This window comes from Elgaria multicarinata, chromosome 7 (genome assembly GCF_023053635.1).
Source record: "Elgaria multicarinata webbii isolate HBS135686 ecotype San Diego chromosome 7, rElgMul1.1.pri, whole genome shotgun sequence".
Taxonomy (NCBI): Eukaryota; Metazoa; Chordata; class Lepidosauria; order Squamata; family Anguidae; genus Elgaria; species Elgaria multicarinata.
Genome location: NC_086177.1, coordinates 91,582,665 through 91,605,903, shown reverse-complemented (window position 1 = coordinate 91,605,903; position 23,239 = coordinate 91,582,665). Strand labels below are relative to the sequence as shown.

At 40.4% G+C, this 23,239-nt stretch overlaps 1 protein-coding gene across 2 annotated transcripts in view; it reads right to left on the bottom strand.

Moving 5' to 3' along the window:
- EMC2 (ER membrane protein complex subunit 2) overlaps positions 1-14,935 on the bottom strand; it is a 46,110-nt gene extending 31,175 nt beyond the window's left edge. Inside the window, exons 1-3 of one of the 2 annotated variants that reach the window (XM_063131054.1) lie at positions 14,855-14,935; positions 6,030-6,143; positions 3,061-3,125 (exon numbers count right to left, since the gene is read on the bottom strand). In XM_063131054.1, coding sequence (XP_062987124.1) covers positions 3,061-3,125; positions 6,030-6,141 — 177 coding nt within the window. In that variant the 5' untranslated portion in view covers positions 6,142-6,143; positions 14,855-14,935. Of the gene's footprint in view, positions 1-3,060; positions 3,126-6,029; positions 6,144-14,841 lie in introns of both variants that reach the window. The other variant, XM_063131053.1, reaches the window with a different exon arrangement.
- Positions 14,936-23,239: the final 8,304 nt, after the last annotated feature.

Genomic DNA, 23,239 nt, shown 5'->3' with positions numbered 1-23,239 from the left:
TATCTCATCTGAAATTAATGGCATGACAAGCCCCCTATTTGTTGAGTTTTCTACAGCCAAGAAATTAGAATGCAAACACTGTTTTGGAATTTGGTGTCTGGAGCTGTGGCAAAAGGCCAGTCGGAATTATGGCTATTTTGAATGCCCTTACAATTAAGTATGAGGACCAATAAAAATCTAACATTTTCATTAGGCCTTTAAACTGTTTTCAGTGTGGAGACCAAGTAGTTACACTTCTTGCACCATGCTGTGTTTCTTATAGGACACTTTGGGGCCAGAGGTTCAAACTTAAAACTCTTGCGGTGATTATTAATGTTAAAAAAAACCTGTCAATTTTGAATTTGTTGGCTTTTTCTTTAGAAAACTCATAACCATATTTTAAAAGGAGAATGTCAATGCACGATTCCTACGTATCTCTGTATTTTATGCTCGTATTATCACATTTGTTTGTTTCAACATGGTTCAAGGTAATTTCATTGCTTATATGATGCTACAACATCAGCAACACAATACTGGACTGCACTGCAACTTTGTCTCTTTGTTCTTATTGATATTCTGAAGTAACAGGAAATAAGGGAAGGTTTGATCCTTCAGCCCCACCTCTTTGCCTTCAGTCCACCCACCACTAGAAGGTGGCCCCTGAAAACGACTCCAAAATGGAATTGAGTCCTTGGACTGAATGAGGTTCTGCGTCCTTATTATAAATGCACAAAAGGACTGCCCTACTTTATTTAAAACACTCCGAAAGAGGTTCCGTATGCTAACACCCCCCATGACCAAAATGCTTGGGGTGATTGTGAGATGGAGAATGAAATCAGGGAGGCATTCAAACGGAAAAGCGTTGTAGTAATGGGTGATTTCAATTACCATCACAGAGACTAGATAAATTAAGGTTCCAGCCAAGGCAAAGATAAAAATAAATTAATTAAATGCTCTGAATGACTGCACTCTATAGAAGTTGGTCATGGAACTCAACAGAGGGGAAATACTTCTTCAAACAGCTCCTAGTTATACCATGTAATTGGCCATCGCTATAGAAGATATAGTGATGGCAAACTGATGTTTTAAAAGGGAATTACACAAATTCATGGAGGATAAGGCTACTACTCACATTGGAAGGCAAATATAATACGAGTGAAGGTAAAAACTTCTTCACTTTTTATGTGGCACCACGACTATTCCACTCCAAGCCAAGCTGGGTCTGTTCACTAATTTCCAATACTATGTTCATAGTTCATAAAACACTGATAAGGCATATCTCTTCTTGAGAGTATAAGTATCTTAAATTCATAAACAGTCTTTTTAATGCCCTGCACAAGCTTAATCTGTGCCTTTTTATTTATTTTTGAGTCACATATACTATTTAACTACTGCACAAACTTTCTATTGAAAAGTCTGTATAATTCAAGTATTTACATGCTCTTCCACCAGAAGAACTTGGTCAGAGAAGATATCACATTCCCTATTTTGTAGCTCTTCTTCTTTTTGACACCCCCCAAATTCCATAATACAAACGACATTGCTGTAGCAACCATGCAATGAAGCTGACATGCAAGACACTGACTATAGCCTCCATAGAAAAGACAGTAGATTGAGAGCTATTTTCAATCATTTGAAAAGCTGACATATACAAATAAGGTTTTAAATCAACATTTTCTTTACAATATGGTAGCTTACACATTATTTTGGCACTAGCTTGTATCCAAGTAGCTGTAAATATTTTTACAACAGTTGAAAGACCCATGATAATTATAAGCAAAAACATAGTGTAGACATTACATTTCTTTTAAGATCTTACAAGCCTCAAGGACTATTTAAACAATTAAAAAGTCCAGATTTTTTCCATAGCACTTACACCAGCGATGGGGAATGTATGGCCAACCAGATGTTGTTATACAGCAACTCTCTCATCATCTTTCACCATTGGCTATACTAGCTATGGCTGATGGGAGTTGCAGTCCAAGAACATCTGGAGGCCACACGTTCCCTACAGCTGACTTACACTCATGCTAGCCCCACTGAAGGACCAAAACTGCTAACCTAAGTGCATATTATGGAGGGTAGGTTTGTTACGGGGGAGGAAATAGATACTCATGACTACTGTTTCTGAATTTTAAAAGCAAAACACTTCAGAACTTACGGGCCTGAGCACTACCATACTTCAGCAGAGAAGTGAGGAGAGCCCTCAGTCTTTCAGGAACATCAAACATTAGAAGTGCAGAAAACAATGAGGAGGGGGAGAAGAATTGGGAAGCCAAGTTCATAAGTCATATCACACTAGGTGCCTTCGAAACATGAAAAATACATGACACAACCTTAAACAGCAGCAGCAATGTATATGGGCAGGGATGATGATTTGGGGTTGGGGGCAACAAAAATATTTTGCAGTTTGCATGGTGGGAGAATTCAACAGACAGAATCAAATGCTGGCCTTGCTCGTGTGGCCAACCCTGCCACTTCTGGTCTGCAAGCAGCCCCTACCGCTTGCAGAACTGTGATTTTGCGTTTCTGAAGGCAAGCTGAATTGAGCGGAAATGCTTGTTTCGGGCAGGTTGGCAAAGCTCGCATAAGGCAGCTCTGCAGACCTGGCCCCTTCCAGTAACAAGCATTTCCACTAGGTTAGGGGCTTGTCTCTGGAAGCACGGAAGTAAATTGTCATTCTGCAAGCAGTAGGGGCTGCTGGAAGTGGCGGCCCTGTGTGGACCAGAAGCAGTGGCCAACTCTTCTAGTGGATTGGCAGCATTGAATTTTGCCCAATTATCTCATTACAGAACCACTGTATTAAAAAAGGATGTCTAGCTCCCAAAGTGCATATTGTTGTACTATCTAGAAGAGCCTATTGCATCTTCCTAAATTTAAGAAATGTACTTTTGTTCACACGAGGAAGCCTCTCTGGTTTCTACCAATTGCCCTTTCTCACTGCATCCTACACTATTCCCAACCCCGAGGAGCAGCTTTTGAGGAGGCTGCAGTGAGAAGAAGAGGATGGAAAATAACCCTGCTACACAAGCAGAGCTCCAAGGCAGTAAATCTGCATGAAAAGTCAGTTGGTACACTTACCAGTGCCAAGGCATCCCGACTGCAGTCCAATGCAGCAATCATCACCTGTTCATATATTATCCAGACTAGACAACACAAAAATACACCAGTCATATGAAATATAGGTAATTGACTTAAAAACAGCTACTAACACCCACGTAGTAAATAAAATCAGTTACATCCTCTTTTGTATATTTATCCAAACCATTTCTTACGGAGCCTGTCACAATATGGCTCAAGTTTAATATCTACTAAACACACTCAAAAACCCTATGATTTGTTTATGTTGGGCATGTACATTTACCAATGGATCCCTATTGCAATGCACTATTACTAAACCTGAACAGCTACTCATTATACTAAATCAACTGTGGCAATGTTCCAGAGTTCCCTCTATTTGAAAAAGCGTTTGGTAGAACAATTTTTAGAGGAAACATTTGTGAATGCAAGTGCGCTGCTGTTCTTCCATTTTTCATTTAAATAGCCGTTTTACCAAGATCCTAAACTACTACTTGAACTGAATTCCAAGGTTCCATGGAGGCAGCTTCTGAAAGTTAAGTTGTCAGAAACACTTCCGGTAATTGTGCCCTCATCTCTCTTCTGGCCTTCCTCATTATTAATCCATGGCTACAGGATTAATACAAACCCCTGCCAATATTCCAGTCTTCCTTCTCCCAGTGCATTTAAATTATTCCACTGACCAAAAATGACCTAATCTGATTAAATAAACTATTTTCAACTCCCGTTACGTTGACGGTGAACAGCATTCAAGAGGAAAGACATGGGAACGACATAGACAAGTATATAAATTTATGGGACATGCACCTATTTGGAATTGTTCAGCGTAAAAAGCTGGACGCATCTGGAGGCTCACAGACTGCCCTGAAATGTAGATCCATCTTCCATATTACACAACAGTCACTCTCTTTGTCTTTCACTATTTCAGACTATTGCCTAGTCTGCAGAACCTTCCAACTGCCTCCTAGCAGACTCAGGCTCCCAGCACAGAACCATCTCACCCCCAGCTGCAACATCTTTTTGGGACTGGGAGCTTAAGAGGCAGGCTCCTTTGGGGGCGGGTGTGCCACCAGCGGGGTTGCCCCCAAAGGGGAGGACACCAAGGCGAGGGCCTGTCCCCTTGCTTGTTTGTTTTGTTTTCTTCCCCTACTGACTTATAATTTTGTTGTGTATTTTAAACTTCTTTTTTTTATATTTCTTTTCCTAAGTTTTAAAATGTATGTTTTAAACTTTGTAATACCACCTTAAGGCCCAGTATTGGGCAAAAGGCGGGATACAAATAATAATAATAATAATAATAATAATAATAATAACAACAACAACAACAACAACAACAACAGAAACTACATAGACGAGGCTTCGCCAACCTGGGGCCCTCAAGATGTACTGTACCGCAATTCCCATAGTTCTCAGCCAGTATAGCCAACGGCTGCACTATCTGCGAGTTTTAGGAGTTGTACTCCAATACATCTGGAGGGCACCAGTTTGGGGAAGACTGACTTAAGACTATGACAACAAAATGGGTATGACAGCAGGAAACACAAGTAAAGTTCATTCATGCTGCCTTCTAGAATAATGACACGCACCACAAGTGGGCACTATTAATCAGACAACAGTATTATTGTCTGTGATTATCAACAAGGATTAAATGACTAAAGTTTTTGTTTTATTTAGAGTCAGAAAATTATAATAAATCCATACTGCAATTCACAAAATGAAGGTCAATGGTAAACAGTACATTCAAATTTCCTGTTGACCCTAATGCCGTTTCTACCATCCATAGTTTACATTAGGTTCAGGAAGAGGGCAGCATCTGTAAGCTAACTTCAAACTTTCACTGCCACAACAATAGAATAAATAAGGAAATGACTGTGATGTACTATTATTATATGCAAGTTCCATGTGTATATTATTCATGATAATCTCTGGGCAGGGGAGAGCTCATAATTATGAGATGTATTAGTGACATCTTCTGGCAACATCCCAGAATGAAAATCCCCTGGTTCAGTCTTAAAAGAAATGAACCCATTTTAGAAATATTGCTCTTTTTATTTAATAATTTAACTGTTACTGAGACCAAAACTTCCTAAAATTAAATAAAGAAGGGTACACCCATTATGATCTTTGAGACTTTTGCCAGAAATAAACTTCTCATACTGTCTGAATTAGGTTAACTGAGTTATAGGAAGGAAAGAAAGAGAAAGTAGAATGAGCTCATTAAAAACAAATCACTGATACTTATTCCCTTCCTGCCTACATAAGAGCCTTAGTCAACCTTATACAGTTTTCTTGCCATAAAACACTCAGATGCTTTATCCTGCACATATATATAAAGAGGTATTGCATTATTGTGACTTTCTTTTTAAACAATTCCCTTCTGGTATAAAATACCGTGTGCCAAGTTTCTGTCTAGGGAGAATTAGTATTGTGCACTCACGACACCCCCACCCCCAAATGATTCAGAGATATTGCATGTAATGAAAATCCAGGCACGCCCTAGACTCTCATGCCCAACACTATAATAAAAGGAACTCTTATATTGATTCCACACACTGAAGTTATGGTTCAATTTCAGGAATAACCTTTTCTCTCCATTTCAAACTCTAGCCATCCCTCAGAAGAGTGAAGGCAACCACTGAATGAAACTCGTCCAATGGTACTTGGCCAAGGGTTCTCTCAAAAGTATTTACATGACTAGTGGCCAGGCTATACATCCTATTAGGCATACATCTTCCAGCCTACACCCTTCAGTTGGAAAGCAGATCAAGAGTCAAGAATATTGGCACATGTTGTGCTTACAAAATTTATGGGTGGTACTAAATTTATGGGTAGCACCATTTATCAGCATGCAACAGAAAAGTGGAGTAAAAGTAAAATAATATAGAGGATGTAATAGAGGAATCAATAGGATAGTAATAAAAACAGCTGCATTGAATAAAGAACGCTATAGGTATGAAGCAACTTTAACCTACTGTCATCGCCAAGCTTAGCAGCATATTCATCAATTAATTCTTCTCCAACTTCTACTATCTGCTCACTGTTCCGATAGTTCTCTTCCCTCCATTTCCTCATTTTATCTCTCATCTCTGAAAGACAAAAGTAAATAAAATGAAGATTGCAGCCAAATGACAATAACTAATGAATATTTCTAGAATGGACTGTCCCCTTGAAAATAATAGTTAACCATAACTTTAACTTTAAACCTGAAACTTTGAAATCATATTTGGCATAACTTGCAGAGTAAACTATTTATATATTGCATTTCTATACCGCCCAATAGCCGAAGCTCTCTGGGTGGTTCACAAAAATTAAAACCATTCAAAGTATAAAACAACAGTATAAAACCATGATATAAAATACAATAAAAAAGAACAAACAGACTGTATTTGTTAATTTTCTGGAAGTAGCTAACAAATCTGTTGGACTGTTCACACGTTACACTATTCCATGATGGGTGACTAGCTATGCAGGGTGGCTTATTTGCCTCTCCCCCGCTGCATGGTTAGCACATCTGCCAGATTCTCTCTCTCTCCCCCTCATCCCTCCACCTGCATCCCAGGGACTTGGCACCAGACCCATTCTTGTTTGCTGTCAACTGCCCCCTTCTCGGCTCCAATCGCAATCTTGATTGTGGTTGGAGGCCTTTAAAAAAAAAATCCTGCGCCATTTTGCACACATTTCCCCCCATGCTAAAATTTGGATGGGGCAGAAACCATCCCCTCCCCGCAACATGGGCCCTTGAGAGGGGTGGTGGCGGATTTCACCCTCCCACATCCTATTTTGGGGACAGGGCACCTTTAGATTCCAATGTAATACAATGGGCACTTTTAAATCCCATTGGATTGCATTGGAATCTAAAAGTGCCCCATTCTGAAAAGTGGATGTGGGAGGAATTCAACCCCCAGCAATGGATCCTCTTGCCTTAGGAGCCCATGGAAGGATTTATTTTACCCCCTCATCTGATTTTCAGGATGGGGCGATTTCTCCCCCAGCCCCCTTGTACTCAAAACAGGCCCAGGAAAACAGGTGGATGGGTGTTAAAGCCCCTCCAACATGCCATTCGGGTACCGTTGGAGGGGCTGTCGCTGTCAAGGTGAAAAAGGCATGAGCAGAGGCTTAACTATAATTGCAGCCCTGCTTGGCAACAGCAGCACGGGTTTCTGCCACTCTTGCCAAGCAACTCGCTGCTGATGTCCTTAGCCCACAATTGGTTGGCATTTCTGAGTTCGCACAACAAGCCGACCCACTGTGGGTAAAACTACCACTATTGCAGATTGTGAGTTCTCAGAATGGGTTGTTTGGGAAATGTGTACATTCAGTTGGAATGTCAGTTTTCTGCTATGCCTCTCCCCCACAAACTTTGCACTGGTTGTAGGCAAAATGTAGAAGTGGAAGCCTGTTTCTCAAGATTACTGCTTTGTGATTGGGGTGACTGATCTTATTCAAAGTATACGAGGGTCTACTAATTTTGAATTACTGCCTTTTGGGGTGCTAAAAACACACTGGAGTACAAAGTCTTGAACTTCAGGCCTTTCACATAAAGAGCTGAACAAGAAAATTTCTTAGCGTTTGCTCTGATTATGTTTGTCGTAATGCTCATTGGTGATTATTGCTCAAGGTCCCAATGCAATATTTGGTTGCATTTTTCAGTCACTTTGGGAAGTACCTCTTAATGTTAAATACACAACTGAATATATTGAGAGTCTTGGGCAGTTTCATCTTAAAAATGCTATTTATTACTTCTTTGTATCAGCTATAATAGCATATGACAGGACATCTTCCATTTTCCACTACAGATGCATCTGGGAATTCTCAGATTGTTTTCAGTTTTCCCATAAACTAAAGATTATATGCCATTGGATCCTCTCTGCTTTTATTTTGTTTTATATTTCTATTTTATGTGAAATATTGGAATAGCAGTTGATGCAGATATTTTCCCTATTATTCCCTAAACTAACAGATGATACAGAAATGTAATATTACCACCGAAATTAATATGACAGCATTTATGTACATATTTTACAGATCTTTTTAACTGAATGGCCATTTCACTTCATGAACATTACATCATCTTCTATTAAGAGAAAAAGACCAAGAGTGAAATTTTAAATACTTATTAGTACTATATTTATCAAGTTTTCAAAACATCCAAAATTTATTATAGCAAAAAATATAGTATGAGAACAAATAATTGGCAAGAACAGAGAAAACACAACTGCAAGAATAACATAACCGTTCAGGTTGAAATGTACCACTAACTGAAGAGAAAGACCATGTTTCTAAGCTTAAAAGTGCTTTTATAATGGAACAGATCTTGAAAGTTATCCAACAGGTCCTTAAAACCATCTTGCACTCTAGAGTCCTCTTCACCCTTCATAAATCTTGAAGAATTTTTTTTCAGATTAGCAATTTTATATGATGAAGGAAGCTGTAAGCAACTATATAGAAACCATGAAGAAGAAAAGAATGCATTGGGTTCAGTTTAATATTTTACTATTCTGTTTATTAAGGACATGTAAAATGCAAAATGTCTTATAGGATTATTTTTTAAATGACATCTTTATATAAAAATACACAACTCTGAATTTGTTGGCCTTCCTGTCATTTCAAAATGTACCAGTTAACAAAACTGTCAGTTTTAGATTAAACAAATTTCTTTCTACAGTCCACCCCACTCCTACCCCACATATGCTTTCATCCACAAAGAATGATCTCAGAGCTCTCTTTGGGGAAAAGAACTGTTACTGTGCTACATTTTATTTTGAAAGTCAACCAAAACCACCACAGGGTTACGTTTCATGTGCCTGAGTAAAACTAAATGGTTCCTGACTCAAGACGACCCCTGGAAATTAAAAATTAGACAGAAAAAAGTGAGTGAATATCAAATGTATTATAGGGACTGACAGCCTAAACACACACAAAATAATGGAAGTTTTCTCCATTAATTTACTTGGCAACTATTAAAGTCACTATGCCAGTATAACTTTCAAATGTAATAATGACTCAGTATCAAAGTATAGAATTTCTACTGATGGAAAAATAGGAGGAGACAGGCCATGTTTTGTCACTTGATCACTGAATATAAGAAAATAAGCGCATTATATGCCTGGCAGCCCAATCCCTGTGCATGTTTACTTAGAAGGAAGTCCTGTTCTGTCCAGTGGGGATTATTCCCAAGTGAGCCTGTATAAAATTGCAACCTAATGCAGATGATTTATTTTGTAGGGTGACAGGACCAGCTTCCTCCTTGCCAATATGGTGGCACTAGGTAGCCAGTCAACATTAGTGCAGCAACTTTTATTCATGATTAAGTTTCAAAAGCTACTGAATAAACTGAATGAATAAAGAAACTCTTATGAAACTAATTCCTCTACCCAGTGCCAAATTCTGTATTTTCTTCCTGCACTTGCATAAAACATGCACAACCATGAATACTGCCTCCAACTTTCTGAAAAAGGTATTGTCTTTATATAGCTTCCATAGACCTTAACACAATAGAAGGTGCAGGAGACATGTTTTATTTATAAGATCAAACTTGGCTTTTATTACTAGCAAAAGCTACTCTATTAACAGCATAATTCCATGCATGTCTATTCAAACAAGTAGTTAAACAAATATTAAGAGAAAATTAGAAATAGGTAATAAAAGCATCATTGAATTATGACGATTTAGATAACATTTTTGAACAGATCCTTGTTCACTCTATAAGTCACAAAAGTGTCACATCTGACAAGCGATACCGTACCTTTTCTGGGATAGTGTTGTTGTTTTTAACTTAGTTCCTATAAAATGGTATCTAAAAAATTAAGACAAGGTGCCCAAAAATGTAGGGTGGATGATTTTCTATTTCAAGAATTCCATCTAGGTATCTATGCTGGACCAGTGGGCGCTTGATGATATCATCCACCAATCATGGCAAAGCAAATGCATATCTACTCAGAAGTAGATCCACTGAATTAAATTGGTCAAAACCTGAATACAAGGTACAGAACTGCAGCCTAAAACTATTGCACTAATGATTTTAAAAATATTTCTGCAAGACTGGGCTACATAACACAGGCCAGATTCACACCAAGCAGGATATAACACTTTGAAAGCTGTTTGAAAATGGTACATGGAATGTGTCTTGGGCCCCAACAGTTGTCAATCCCATTATAAACCTTTATAAAGCAGTAGTATAGATTCTGCTGCAATGCATTGGGATATTTTAGCTGCAATTTTCCAAGGAACTTACTCCTTGGAAGTAAGTTCCACTGGATTCAATTGCATGGTTATGCTGACGGAAGCAGTTCCTTCAGCAAAATTGGGTGAGGACAATTTACACACACACACACACCCAAAAAACCCCATGCACCATGAAAAACTCCTCTGGAGGACTGGGAAACCCTCCGACAGAGTAATGTGGTGGGGTGCACAAGGGAAGAGAGCAAGACAACGTCCTGTTCTGCTAGTGGAAGAGAATTTAGTGGATTTAATCACTGAAATTAATAGGACTTACTTCTATTATTGTTAGGATTGGACTGTATGTCATCTTCCTGGATCCTGTTAAAATTGTTGGAATATATAGAATCACAGAAAAGAAAAAGAAAAAGCAGAAAAGCATGTGGTTCAGGCCCCTTCAAATGAAGAGCTCTCCTATCCATTTGGCCAAAGCAAGTTTGGCTCTCATATTAGAAAAAAGGTTTTAAATTACTAGAATTAATCTAATAATTTTAAGAGCTAAAGTCAGCAGTAGAATTCATTCCATATAGTGCTAACCAAAATGGGATTAATAGAAGTGACTCAAAGAACTTGTAGAAGATGCCATTTTAAAAAGGGTTGTCTATTGTGCCTGTAATGCATCTGATACAGCACTAGAAAATACTGTTTAACTAAACTGGATTCACATGCTGGAAAACCCGTATGTAAATTTAAAAATTGTAAAATGTGTTTGCAGCAAATACATCACTCCCAAGTAAAAAAAAAAATCAACACATTGGAAACCTGCCATATGATTTACACACTAGTAAAATTTTAAGTATGCACTTATGATGAAATAGAGCAGTGCCGACACAATTACCATGCTATAACTCAGGATTCACTTCCATCTGTTGATTATTATTTTCGTATGTAAAATGAATCACCAAAGAAGTTCTTCTTTTTCTTTTACTTGGAATTTAATGGTGGATAAAGGCCAAAAATGCCCAATGTCTGCCACCTACTGGAAACCGGAAAAACCCACAACTAATTCTCACAAGTAAAGACGCCTGTAACTTTAGCAAATGTCCATTGCATTTTGAGGACCACACTTCTAAGATTTTTAATTTGGAGAACAGACTCCAAAGAAAACTCTGCAACCCCAAATCTCTGGAGCTCATTAATAAGAAAGCCTGGTTCTATACTATATATCAGATAGTCCCAGAGAATCATCAAAAAGAGCAGAATAAGATTTTCCCAAAACCAACAGAATGCTTATGTAAAGTGCAATGTCTGCTCAGAACCTGAAACACAGCAACTTGCTAAATCCAGCCATGTTGCTCAAAAATCTAAAAGCCATTCAGAGCTGGACAGAAAGAAAAAAAACCCTCTATCCAACACCCCCACTTTCCCACCATTTCTGCCAATCTTGTTTTGATTTCATGCCGAACCAAACAAGCAAGTTATATTCACCAAGCAATTTATTCAAAACATTTTCAACCTCTGAGCTGGTTTCCATGCCATTAATCACTTGATATTTGAAAAGAAAATTCACAATCTAACTCCAATTTCATTGTATACACTATTTATTTTATTATGACAGTTCACCACACTTAATCAATTGCTCGTTTACTCTTTATAGAATTTCTTATTTACAATTATGCTTCAATTATGACTGTATAGTCATAAACATAACGAAAAGAAACCTAGCTTTTAAAAAATTATGTGAACATTACAGAAAGTGTCAAATTTCAGTAAAAAGAAAGCTAATGACTCTTTTATATGCAGTTAAATAGAGATCCAATTATTCTGCAGCTTGGATACTGGATTAATGGATTGGTGGAAGATGCCCTAGGTAGAATTCTACGTTATTTAAAGCTAAGTGCAAACTATCCACAAAGGAAAGAATTTCAAAAATCAAAAATGCAAGAAAATAAGTTGCTGCTATACTTCATAATATAAGTATTATAATATCAGTACTACATTATATATTTAAAATATCCTCATATATTATAAAAAATATCCTCAATCTCACTCATCCATAAAGAAATTCCTCCCATTAAACATAGTGGGACTTACTTCCCTGTAAATACGCAAAGGATGTCTAAAAGAGCCTTCAGACTCACCACAAACCCATTATTTTCCATATATGTATATGCTTACAGCTATGAGAATATACTGGGCCAATTTGCACAACACAACAGCTCATCATGGGTTAATTTACCTGTGAAGAGGTACGGCATTTGCTGGCCACCATTATGAATATGCAAGCCCCAGTGCCATGGTGCCATGGCTTATCGTATTGTCTTAAGTGTTTATTTGAGGGCTAAACAACCATCACCATCACCAAGTCACTAGTGGAAGGAGCAATCCTATGCCCCCTAGACATTTTCTGAGGAGTCATAAAATACCACGAATTCCTCTCTTGGAGTTCAGAGACAGTGCTAAGATCTTGGAAGGGGGAGTCAGAGATGCCATCCTTCAATCCCATCCCCTCACAGCCACCATGGCAATTACCCTGCGAACTTGGAAAATTGGCCTCAGAGAGGGGAGAGAGGGGGCATTCCTTCGATGGGGAGGGAAGGGAGCATCCTTCACTCCCATGCCAAAGCACTGTTGCTAGACAGGCAAAAAGGACCTTCTAGCAAAAAATGAAGGGTGGAAAACAGGGAGGAGAAGATCACCTCTGCAGGTTAGAAGCTTCGGAGGCTTCGAGTTCAGGGGCTTTCGATCAACGAGGGTGCAATCAATAGGACTGCACACTAAGAGCATAAGCTAAAAAAAAAAAAAAGGAAATCCCAGGTTCTAGTAGACAGGAAGCAAGACACCTTCCTCCAGTCTCAGCCCCTCATCTGCAATATGGGAACAATTACAGACATGGTTCATACCTAACGATAGGCCAAGGTTCCGGGTGCTCGTCGATGCTGCTCAATAGTTACCTCTGCAAGTAAGAGTAGCTAAACAAATCTTCTGTTGCCAATTTAATGTTATGTGTGAACTCTGGCTTGCATATCCCCTGACATGCCAGAGTTATAAGCCCACTGGATGTGAGGCACTTCAAATGGGCAAAACATTATTTAAGCAATATTTAAATGATTATTAGTCATTTCATATGATGAAATAACTATCCATAATGCCTAGCAAGGTACAGCCTAGGTAATTGTCAGACCCAGCTCTCTTGCAACATTAGCAGTCAAACATGTGTTTAAGAAACTGTGACACAAACCAGAGTCCACGTATCAGAGTCCTTCGTGAACCCACATTCTGGCCCAAGACCCCGCCATCTGGAAGCACCCATGGTGCACACACGACGAGAGAAAAAGACATACTTAAGAACTGTCTTTTCTCAATTCTGCACTTCAAAATAGGCAAAATATTTAATCACTGCATCCCCCATCATCCCTTCACATCAACATTAAGGGCAGGGGGCTGGACCTGCTATGATTTAATATCAGAGCAGGTCCAAAAGGCAGTCCTTTTAGAAAAATGTAGCCATGGTGGGTGCAGAGAGCAACAGCTCAGAAGAATGGGGAAGAACTTAACGTTATCTGTACATGTAAAAATTCCTTTCCCGAAAACATGGGTGATGATTAAAAACATATCTCACATCCACCCTCAGTCCAGATGATGTGAGAGTGCACTGCAATAAATATGTTAACAGTGCAATCCTATACATGTCAGCTCAGAGGTGAGCTCCGCCGAGCTCAATGGAACTTCCTTCCCAGTCTGTACAGGGCACTATAATATCCCAGGGCCCATGAACTGGCCATGAACCACTTTTTTTGACACTGGGAAAGACAACAGGGGTAGGGAGACAAGAATAGCTAAGGATGTGCAATTCATACATATTTAGGCTTGTTTACGGTTGGGGATAATGATGGAAGGAGTTAAATCGCAGCCTTTTCAGTAGAGGAGAGTTTTGAAGAGAACTGATGGAAATTAACAGGCAAGTATAAGGGCACAGGCTCCTACTTCTCAGCCCCAGGTTTTATACCCACACTCTCCAATGAGGATTAGAAACCCGAGTTCATCCATAAACAAGGCATAGGGGTGTGTGGTTAAATTTACCTTTATAGTTCCCTACTTGGGACTCCGACTGGACAGGGAGACACTAGCCTGGTTCAGACAACACGCTAAACCATGCTGCTTAACCACAAAATGGTTAATGGAACGCCCTTAACCAATTTGTGGTTAAGCAGCATGGTTTAGCGTGTTGTCTGAACCAGGCCTATGAAGCTGAAGGCATTTAGGGCGCAATCCCATGCAAGTTTAGACGGAAAGAAGTCCTAAAACTTTTAGCGTGGCTGGCTGGGGATTTCTTCTGTCTGAACCGTCATAGGATTGTGCCTTTATAGGGTTAACTAATCCGAATTATGCGTAAGTCATCTTTGAGAATACGGCCCAGGAAGGGCTCCCTGCGCAATTTCCCTTTGCTGGGGCTGCAGCGGCTGAGGCGACGAGGTTTCGCCAAGGGAGGGGAGGCGAGGGGCCAGACCAGGCCTCAGGCACGCCTCTGAAGCGGCGGGCGTCTCCCTCACAGAACCACCGCCGCCGCTCTTCCTCCCGTTCTCCCGTGCCACCCTCCTCACTCGACGGCCGGTGGGTTACCTTCCCAAGTCACATCGTACATATCCGAGACCTTCGCCATCTTGCCCGGCTCCCCTACGCCGCGGATGCCGCCGGTGCGCCCGGCTCACGTGACCGCCCAAAGCCCCGCCCCTAGCGTCCCTGCTAGCAATCACGGACGAATCTGAAGCTGATTGGTTGCGGGCGCGGAGGGCGGGAAGAGGGCGGTCAGTCCTCTCTGGCGGACCTAAGACCGCAGCTCAGCCGGAGGAAGGAACTCGGCCGGGTTACGCAATGGCGGGCTGACCTCGGTTGCCCGCGACGAAAGTGCTGTTATATTCCGGGTGGCACAGGGTGCTGTGTGAAACCCGGAGGGGAGGAGTGACTCCAGGCTAGGCTTCCCCGTCCTAGAGCCAGCCTGATGTGTTGGACTACAACTCCCATCACTCGCAATGACCATATTGGCTGGGAAAGATGGGGATTGCGTTCCCATGCATCTGGAGGGTACCACTCTTAAGTAAATCCGCTCTAGGCGCCTAGGGCAGCCTTCCTCCAGACCTATGAAGGAAGGTTGCAACAGCTGGGATTGTGCAGGTTGGGGAAAAGGAAGCTAAGGTGTGTACAAAACGAGGCATGGTGTGGGGAAGGTGGATAGGGAGGCATCTTTCTACCTCTCTCATAGTACTAGAACCTGGGGTCATTATTATTATTATTATTTATTTATTTATATAGCACCATCAATGTACATGGTGCTGTACAGAGTAAAACAGTAAATAGCAAGACCCTGCCACATAGGCTTACAATCTAATCCTACGAAGCTGATTGGTGGGACTTTCAGGACAGGTAAAAGGAAGTATTTCTATGGGTTCCAGTTGCTAGGGAACATAAGCGGGAGGGTGCTGTTTATTTCTTATTTATTTATTGCATTTATATCCTGCCTTTTTTTCCTCCAAGGAACCCAAGGCGGCATATTTTATCCTCACAAAAACCCTGTGAGGTAGGTTGGGCTGAGAGTCTGTGACTGGCCCAAAGTCACCCAGTGGGTTTCCATGGCCGAGTGGGGACTAGAACCCAGATCTCCTGACTCCCAGTCCAACACTTTAGCCACTACACCACACTGGCTTTCTGTTGCACTCATGTCCTGCTTGTGGGTTTCCTGTGGGGAGCTGGTTGGCCATTTTGTGAACAGAACGCTTGAGTAGATGGACCCTTAGTCCAATCCAGTACAGCTCTTCTTATGGTTCTGTTGGCTCTCATCATTCCCAATGGCAATACGATTATTCCTAATGGTCTGGGAATAATTGGGAGTTCGAGGACACCAGGTTGGGGAATGCTGTTCCTGGAGGTAGACAGTAAATGGTGGTGTCTGTCCCTCCAAAAACATATTTACTGCAACCTGTGACATCTAACCAAAAAAGCAGCATTGCCCTCCTTCTACCTTTGCATATTTGGGCTCCCCTATTTATTTTACTTATTTAAAAGATTTATATACTGCCATTCAGCAGAGCTTTCTAGGATAGTTAACATGCCTTTAAAGTCCGTTAGCAATGTATTTTCTTTTGCACACCTGTTGCTATTATTGTTATTTCCACTTTCCTCCATCAAAGATGGACCCAAAGTAGGTCATAAGAATCAGATAAGAACAGCAAACAATATTGAGTACAATAATAAAATACAAATTCACATACAAACTAACAGTCAGAACATAAAAGCAGCAGAAAATAACTGTTTCCAACCAGTAACTCTACTTAGCAGGAGAATAAAATTATCAGTAATATATAATATAATGTCAGAAGCCAGACAACTAATAATTAAAGGGGTACATGAGCATACCTTTAGTTAAGGTGAGTAAAAAGAACAGGTTCTGCTGTTATAAGGCAGCAAGCCTATATATGTCTTTAGCTTTGTTCTAATCAATAGTTTGTATTCTGTTAAGACTAGAACCTTTTTGTATGTGTGAACCTTTATATATGTGCCTATATATACCAGTTGCTAGGGAACATGGGTGGGAGGGTGCTGTTGCACCATATCCTGCTTGTGGGTTCCTAGACAACAGCTAGTTGGCCACTGTGTGAACAGAGTGCTGGACTAGATAGATCCTTAGTCTGATTAAGCATGGCTTTTCTTATGTTCTTATAAGCCTCAAAATTCTATTGCTTATTAAAAAAAATGACACCTGTTGAGCTACCTGATGAGATCTATGCATATAATAGATTTCAAATCGATGATAAAAATTAGAGCAGGTACAGCATTATTATTATTATTATTATTATTATTATTATTATTATTATTATTTATATAGCACCATCAATGTACATGGTGCTGTACAGAGTAAAACAGTAAATAGCAAGGCCCTGCCGCATAGGCTTACAATCTAATAAAATCATAGTAAAACAATTAGGAGGGGAAGAGAATGCCAACAGGCACAGGGTAGGGTAAGCAGGCACAGGGTAGGGTAAAACTAACAGTGTAAAGTCCGCACAACATCAAGTTTTAAAAGCTGTAGGAAAAAGAAAAGTTTTTAGTTGAGCTTTAAAAGCTGCGATTGAACTTGTAGTTCTCAAATGTTCTGGAAGAGCGTTCCAGGCGTAAGGGGCAGCAGAAGAAAATGGACGAAGCCCAGCAAGGGAAGTAGAGGCCCTTGGGCAGGTGAGAAACATGACATCAGAGGAGCGAAGAGCACAAGCGGGGCAATAGTGTGAGATGAGAGAGGAGAGATAGGAAGGAGCTAGACCGTGAAAAGCTTTGAAGGTTAACAGGAGAAGTTTATATTGGATTCTGAAGTGAATTGGAAGCCAATGAAGAGATTTCAGAAGCAGAGTAACATGGTCAGAGCAGCGAGCCAAGAAGATGATCTTTGCGGCAGAGTGGTGAACAGAAACCAACGGACTGATGTGAGAAGAAGGAAGGCCAGAGAGGCCAGCAGAGGCCAGCAAATTAAAAGGTGCTGGAAACTGATACATTCATTCTTTTTACTACAATTTGTAAACGGGCATATAATCTATCAAATATCAGTGAAAATGACTGATGTCCATTCTTCAGGTATGTTAAGGAATACAATCTTTCATTGGTTTGCTGAATTTCTGAGCACTGGTTCAAAAGTTATTAAGGGTTTCATGTCCCATTAAACCTATGGCAGCAACTGCTGGCATAGTTATACAGTACGTGCTCAGTTTAATTTTGAAGCTAGAATGATGCCAGTACTTCCAATCCCTGAAGAATGATTCTGTGTTACAGAAGGAATCTAGTGAATTTCTATATGCAATGTCTATTCCTTTTGTTATGGAATGTGACCTCTTAGATTCAAACTACATGTGGATTGAGAACCTAACTTGGGGATAAGGAACATTTAACCCTTTGCTTCCACACCTGTAATTCACATTGCCAAAAAGTGATTCAGTTGTAATGTAAATTGCAAGTGCTGGGGTTTGGGGGATCTGGATTGGGACCACAGCAGAGGACAAAAGGTTAAAGCCCCCTGATCCACACTTTAGGGTCCTGAGACATAGCGGGTCCCATGCATTTACTTTTGAGTAAAAAGCGAACAAAGGTCATAGCTACTAACTACATCTTTAAAATATTGCTGCCCAGTTTTATTCTGGTTGTACTTTTATATTGTGTTTTCATAATGTGGTTTTAGTTTTATACTTGAAATTGTACTTTGTGGTTTTAATTTTTGTGAATTGGCCAGAGAACTTCGGCTATTAAGTGGTATAGAAATGAAATAAATAATTAAAGTAGCATTTTGTTTAATTCTCAGGGAACTTGGCATGGAATGCGCAGCTGGGGGAACTGAAGGATCAGAGCCTCACAGTACCTTTCTGAAAGTAGAAATGCAGCACAACAGCCTTAATCCATGCTTGTCTTTCAGTCTGGTGGCGGGGAAAGAAAATGTGCAAACAGGGCCATTTGGCTGCCTTTCTGAAGGAAGTAGTTCACTGCAAGGACCATGATCCCCGCTGTTCCTTTCTCTGTGGTGGGAATGGGTTGGGCAGGGATCATGCCTCACTCTAAGGGTATTCACACATTACACTGCATGTGTGTTCACACAATGTACACTCATTCATATGGTTGTGAGAATCATTATAGCCCTATTCAGGGGTAAGCTGCAAGCAGGCAGAATTTGCCAAATTGCACAACATCAAGGCATGTCTGTGACAGCATCAGCCTTAGCTTCCACTTTCTGGCTTTGCAGAGTTTGAGCCAACATGAGATAGCCTTAACTCTGGCTTAAAACCTGCACATTTAAAATCATTGGATTAGTATGTGATAGTTATACACCCATATATTTGCACATGTTATGTCAGAGCAGTTGTCTTATCGCAACCTTTTGAAGCCTACTGCACAGTTGTTTGTACTGCTAATGTTTCAGACACAGACATACCACCGCTTATTATTTATTTATTTAGAATATTTATATACCGCTCCCCATTGAAAAATTTTGGAGCGGTGTACAAGGTAAAATGAAAATAAAAACAGAATAAAACAGTTAAAACAAAATTTAAAAAGAAGCAAAAATCAGAAATCCAAGGCTGCATGTTAAAGAAAGGCTTCTTGGAATAAAGATGTTTTCAGGAGGCGCCGAAAGGAGTACAAGGTCGGAGCCTGCCTGACCTCCAGAGGCAGGGAATTCCACAGTTATTCATGATTGATTCCACCATGTTCCTCTATCATGGTTGGCAAGTACAACATATGCCACAAAACTACAGGATTTCCAGTATTTTTAACTGGTTCCATAGCAAACTGTGAAATAGCAGTGATTTCATCCTTGGAACAAACTTCTACATGTGTTTTTATCAACATCTTGCATAGGTATTAACTCTCACTGTAAAATTTCAGAACACGTCACCCGCCCACTATCTAACCTTTTGTTGTCTCACACACGCAATGAAGCCCAGCACGTGAAATCTCCTAAACTTTTTAGTGTTGCACTATTGCCCATTCTACATTCTCAAACATAGATCTCCCTTACCTAATATATCATAAAGCAGGGTAAAAAATTTCTCAGATTCCTATTGCATGCAACCTCTACTCCCTATTGAACAATTTCTCAAAACTGCTAAATTTCCATACTCACCCATATACACGTGCTAGTAATTGTGACAGGAACTTGTACCAAACCTATGGACGTCTGTCACCTTTATACTTTCTGTTTCTGTAATTAGTCACACACACCCCTTGAAATCTCTATTAACATTTCATTACCAGAGGGCTGTTTCAGCCAGCCATATTTAGGGATTTTATATTGAATGCTTTTCCCCACCACCCAGGTGTAAAACTGAGGTGGTGAAGCCTTCAACTGAGCAACCCCCTTCTTTTTGCTAAATAACGATCTTGAGCCTATGGTGATGATGATGTGCACAGAACCTTCATCACAGTTTGAAAAGGATCTCCTGAAACTGTTTGCTCAGCTGAGATGAAGAGCACATTGCTACTAGGAACCTGCTAGGGCTGTCCCACACTTTACCCCTGGGATCTTCAATTTGGTGCCCGTGGACACCACAATGTGCTCCAGCACTATCTTTATTTGGGTTCAAAAGAGTGGTTTTGTGTTTTGGAGTTCAGACTTCACCTTAGTGGTTAAAAAAAACACACCAGCTGCTCTCTACATACTGGTACTACAGCGCCACAAAGGTATTTGGAATACAGGGAGGGAGCTGGGAAAGAAGGAGGGAAACAAACAATGCAGGGTTTGATAAAAACAAACCATGGTTTATTCAATCATCTGCCGGACAAACCCTGGGTCGGACAACAAGCCATGGGTTAAATAAACCATAGGTTAGTGTTATGCAAGAACCAGGTCACTTTTATTCCTGAGAAATCATAGAATAGTAGAGTTGGAAGGGGTCTATAAGGCCACTGAGTCCAAACCAAATGGTGAAAGTCAGAATGTGTGGTCACTTTGCGGTACAGAGCCTCGTGTGGCGCAGAGCGGTAAAGCAGCAGTTTCTGCAGCTGAAGCTCTCCCCACGGCCTGAGTTCGATCCCAGCGGAAGCTGGTTTCAGGCAGCCAGCTCAGGTCGACTCAGCCTTCCATCCTCCCGAGGTCGGTAAAATGAGTACCCAGTTAGCTGGGGGAAAGGTAATAACGGCCGGGGAAGGCAATGGCAAACCACCCCGCTATAAGGCCTGCCAAGAAAACTTCAGCGAAAGCTGGCGTCCCTCCAAGAGTCAGTAATGACTCAGTGCTTGCACGAGAGGTTCTTTTCCTTTTCTTCCTTGTGGTACATTAATCAAGCTGATTCTAATTCTGCCCTGAAGATGAGGGGCTAAACTGATGGATTTGGAACCTGTAGATGGAAAGTCACTTTGGGATATGATTTGGAGTGGAGAAATGACAAGGAGAGAAAAGATTAATCACACACATCCTGCTGTTTTTTCACTCTACCTTGCTGTCTCCCAAACCTGCTTTTCCTTTAGAACTGTCATCAAGGTTCTATTTCACATATTCCCAGGTAACGTGCGCATAGCCCTATGTAAGAGGGCTGAGTGGACAGAAAAGAGGATGAGCTGTCCCAGTCCCTCCATTTCATATTATTGTGCCTGCTACTGGCATCCTTGTTGACCTTGTAATACAAAGAGAAGTTCAGAAGATAATAGGCCAGAATGGTAATTGATCAGTTTACCTCTTTTATAGGTTACTCATAGCACTGATTTTGTTGATTGGCACAAAGACCCCCTCAGCACCATGACCATTTTTTATTGTGCCTGGCACATTGCGAAGGAAGAGGTGAAACCCTGTGATCCATTGAATCACTTCATTTTTTCTTCTAGTCTTCAATGGACAAAGTTTGGAGCATGATGTGGATGTGTAGAGTAAACCTGTCTGTGTTATAGAGCTGGAATGTCATGATAAAATTGCCTTCTGTTTTCTTATGGCAGGATTGGGCAGAAAGTAGGTCTCCAGATATTTTGGACTTCAACTCCCAGCATTCCTGACCATTGACCATACCGGCAGGGGCTTCTGGGTGTTGAAATTTGAAACATCTGGAGAGCTGCCTTTACTTCTATCTTATGGGGTCCTGAAACATAAAATGTTTCCTTAAAATTAGCTGGTTCCACTAAGTCAGGGGTGGGCAACTTATGGTCTTCCAGATGTTTTAGGATTCTTCACATTGGCTATATTGGCAAGGGCTGATAGAAGTTGAAGGCCGAAATATCTAGTGGCCCACAAATTGCCCACCTCTGTGCTAAGTGAACAATATACAGCTATCCTGTCTAGTGATTGGTGAGAATTTAATTTGGTTCATTTTTTTAAAAAAACTGAATTTGGGAGAAAGTGAAACTTATAGATTCATATGGATTTCAACCTCTGTGTATTCAACCACATTTGTGGTGTTGAATTGGGGTTGCCATTTCTTTTCTTTTTCTGACAGGCTTCTCATCTTTAACAGCTGCATGGTTGATAATTTAATTTAGTGTGTATATATGCACCAAAATGTGCAAATCTTTGTAAACTGCCCAGAGAGCTTTGGCTATTGAGCAGTTTGGAAATGTAATAAATGAAATGAAATTTATTCATAAAAGGGACACACATAGTGGAAAAAGTGTGGCAGATTGTTCCATCCATAACTGGTCATAGATCAACCAATAGACAGAGCTTTTGGGTGTATATTAACCTGTAGTACAGCCATATGAAAGTTGGAGCCATCACAGAAGAGTCTGTATTTGGCATGAGCAGCAACAGCACTGGCATAACTTTCATCCTTAATGGAAAAAGGAACCAGATTGTGACTTCATTAATTAACCACTTCCATATGAAAGCTCTTTTCCCAGAGAACCAGACGGAGACCATGTAATTCAGGGCTCTCAAACGTTGTAGCAGCTTGATACTGCCAAAATAGAGTAGAAAACAGGAGATGGAAGATCATTGTTTCTGCACTATTTATTATTTATTAAAACATTTGTATCCCGCCCTATATCACAAGGATCTCAGAGAGGCGCACAAGTAAAATTATACAAACAATATAAGACAACAAATATACAGTGCTAAAAACAAATTAAACTATTAATAAACTAAACCAGAAAAGCATTTAAAAACAGTAAAACCAATTATAACAATGTGCAGGCTGTGTGAATTTAGCCATCAAAGGCTTTTGTTAATAAGCCATGTCTTAACTTGGTGTCAAAATAAAGCTAATGCCGGCGCCAGTCGGGCCCCCAAGGGGAGGGCATTCCTCAACAGGTAGGGTGTCACAGCAGAGAAAGCCCTCTCCCATGTCCCACCATCGCATATGTCTGGTGTTGGTGGGATGTGGAGGAGGGCTTCTCCAACAGATCTCAAATCTTGGATAGGCATATATAGGGAAAGATGCTCCCTCAAGTATCCAGATCCCAAGCCATTTAGGGCTTTAAACGTCATTACCAACACCTTGAATTCCGACCGGAAGTGCATAGCAGCCAGTGCAATTCATATAAGACCAGTGTTATATGGTCGCTA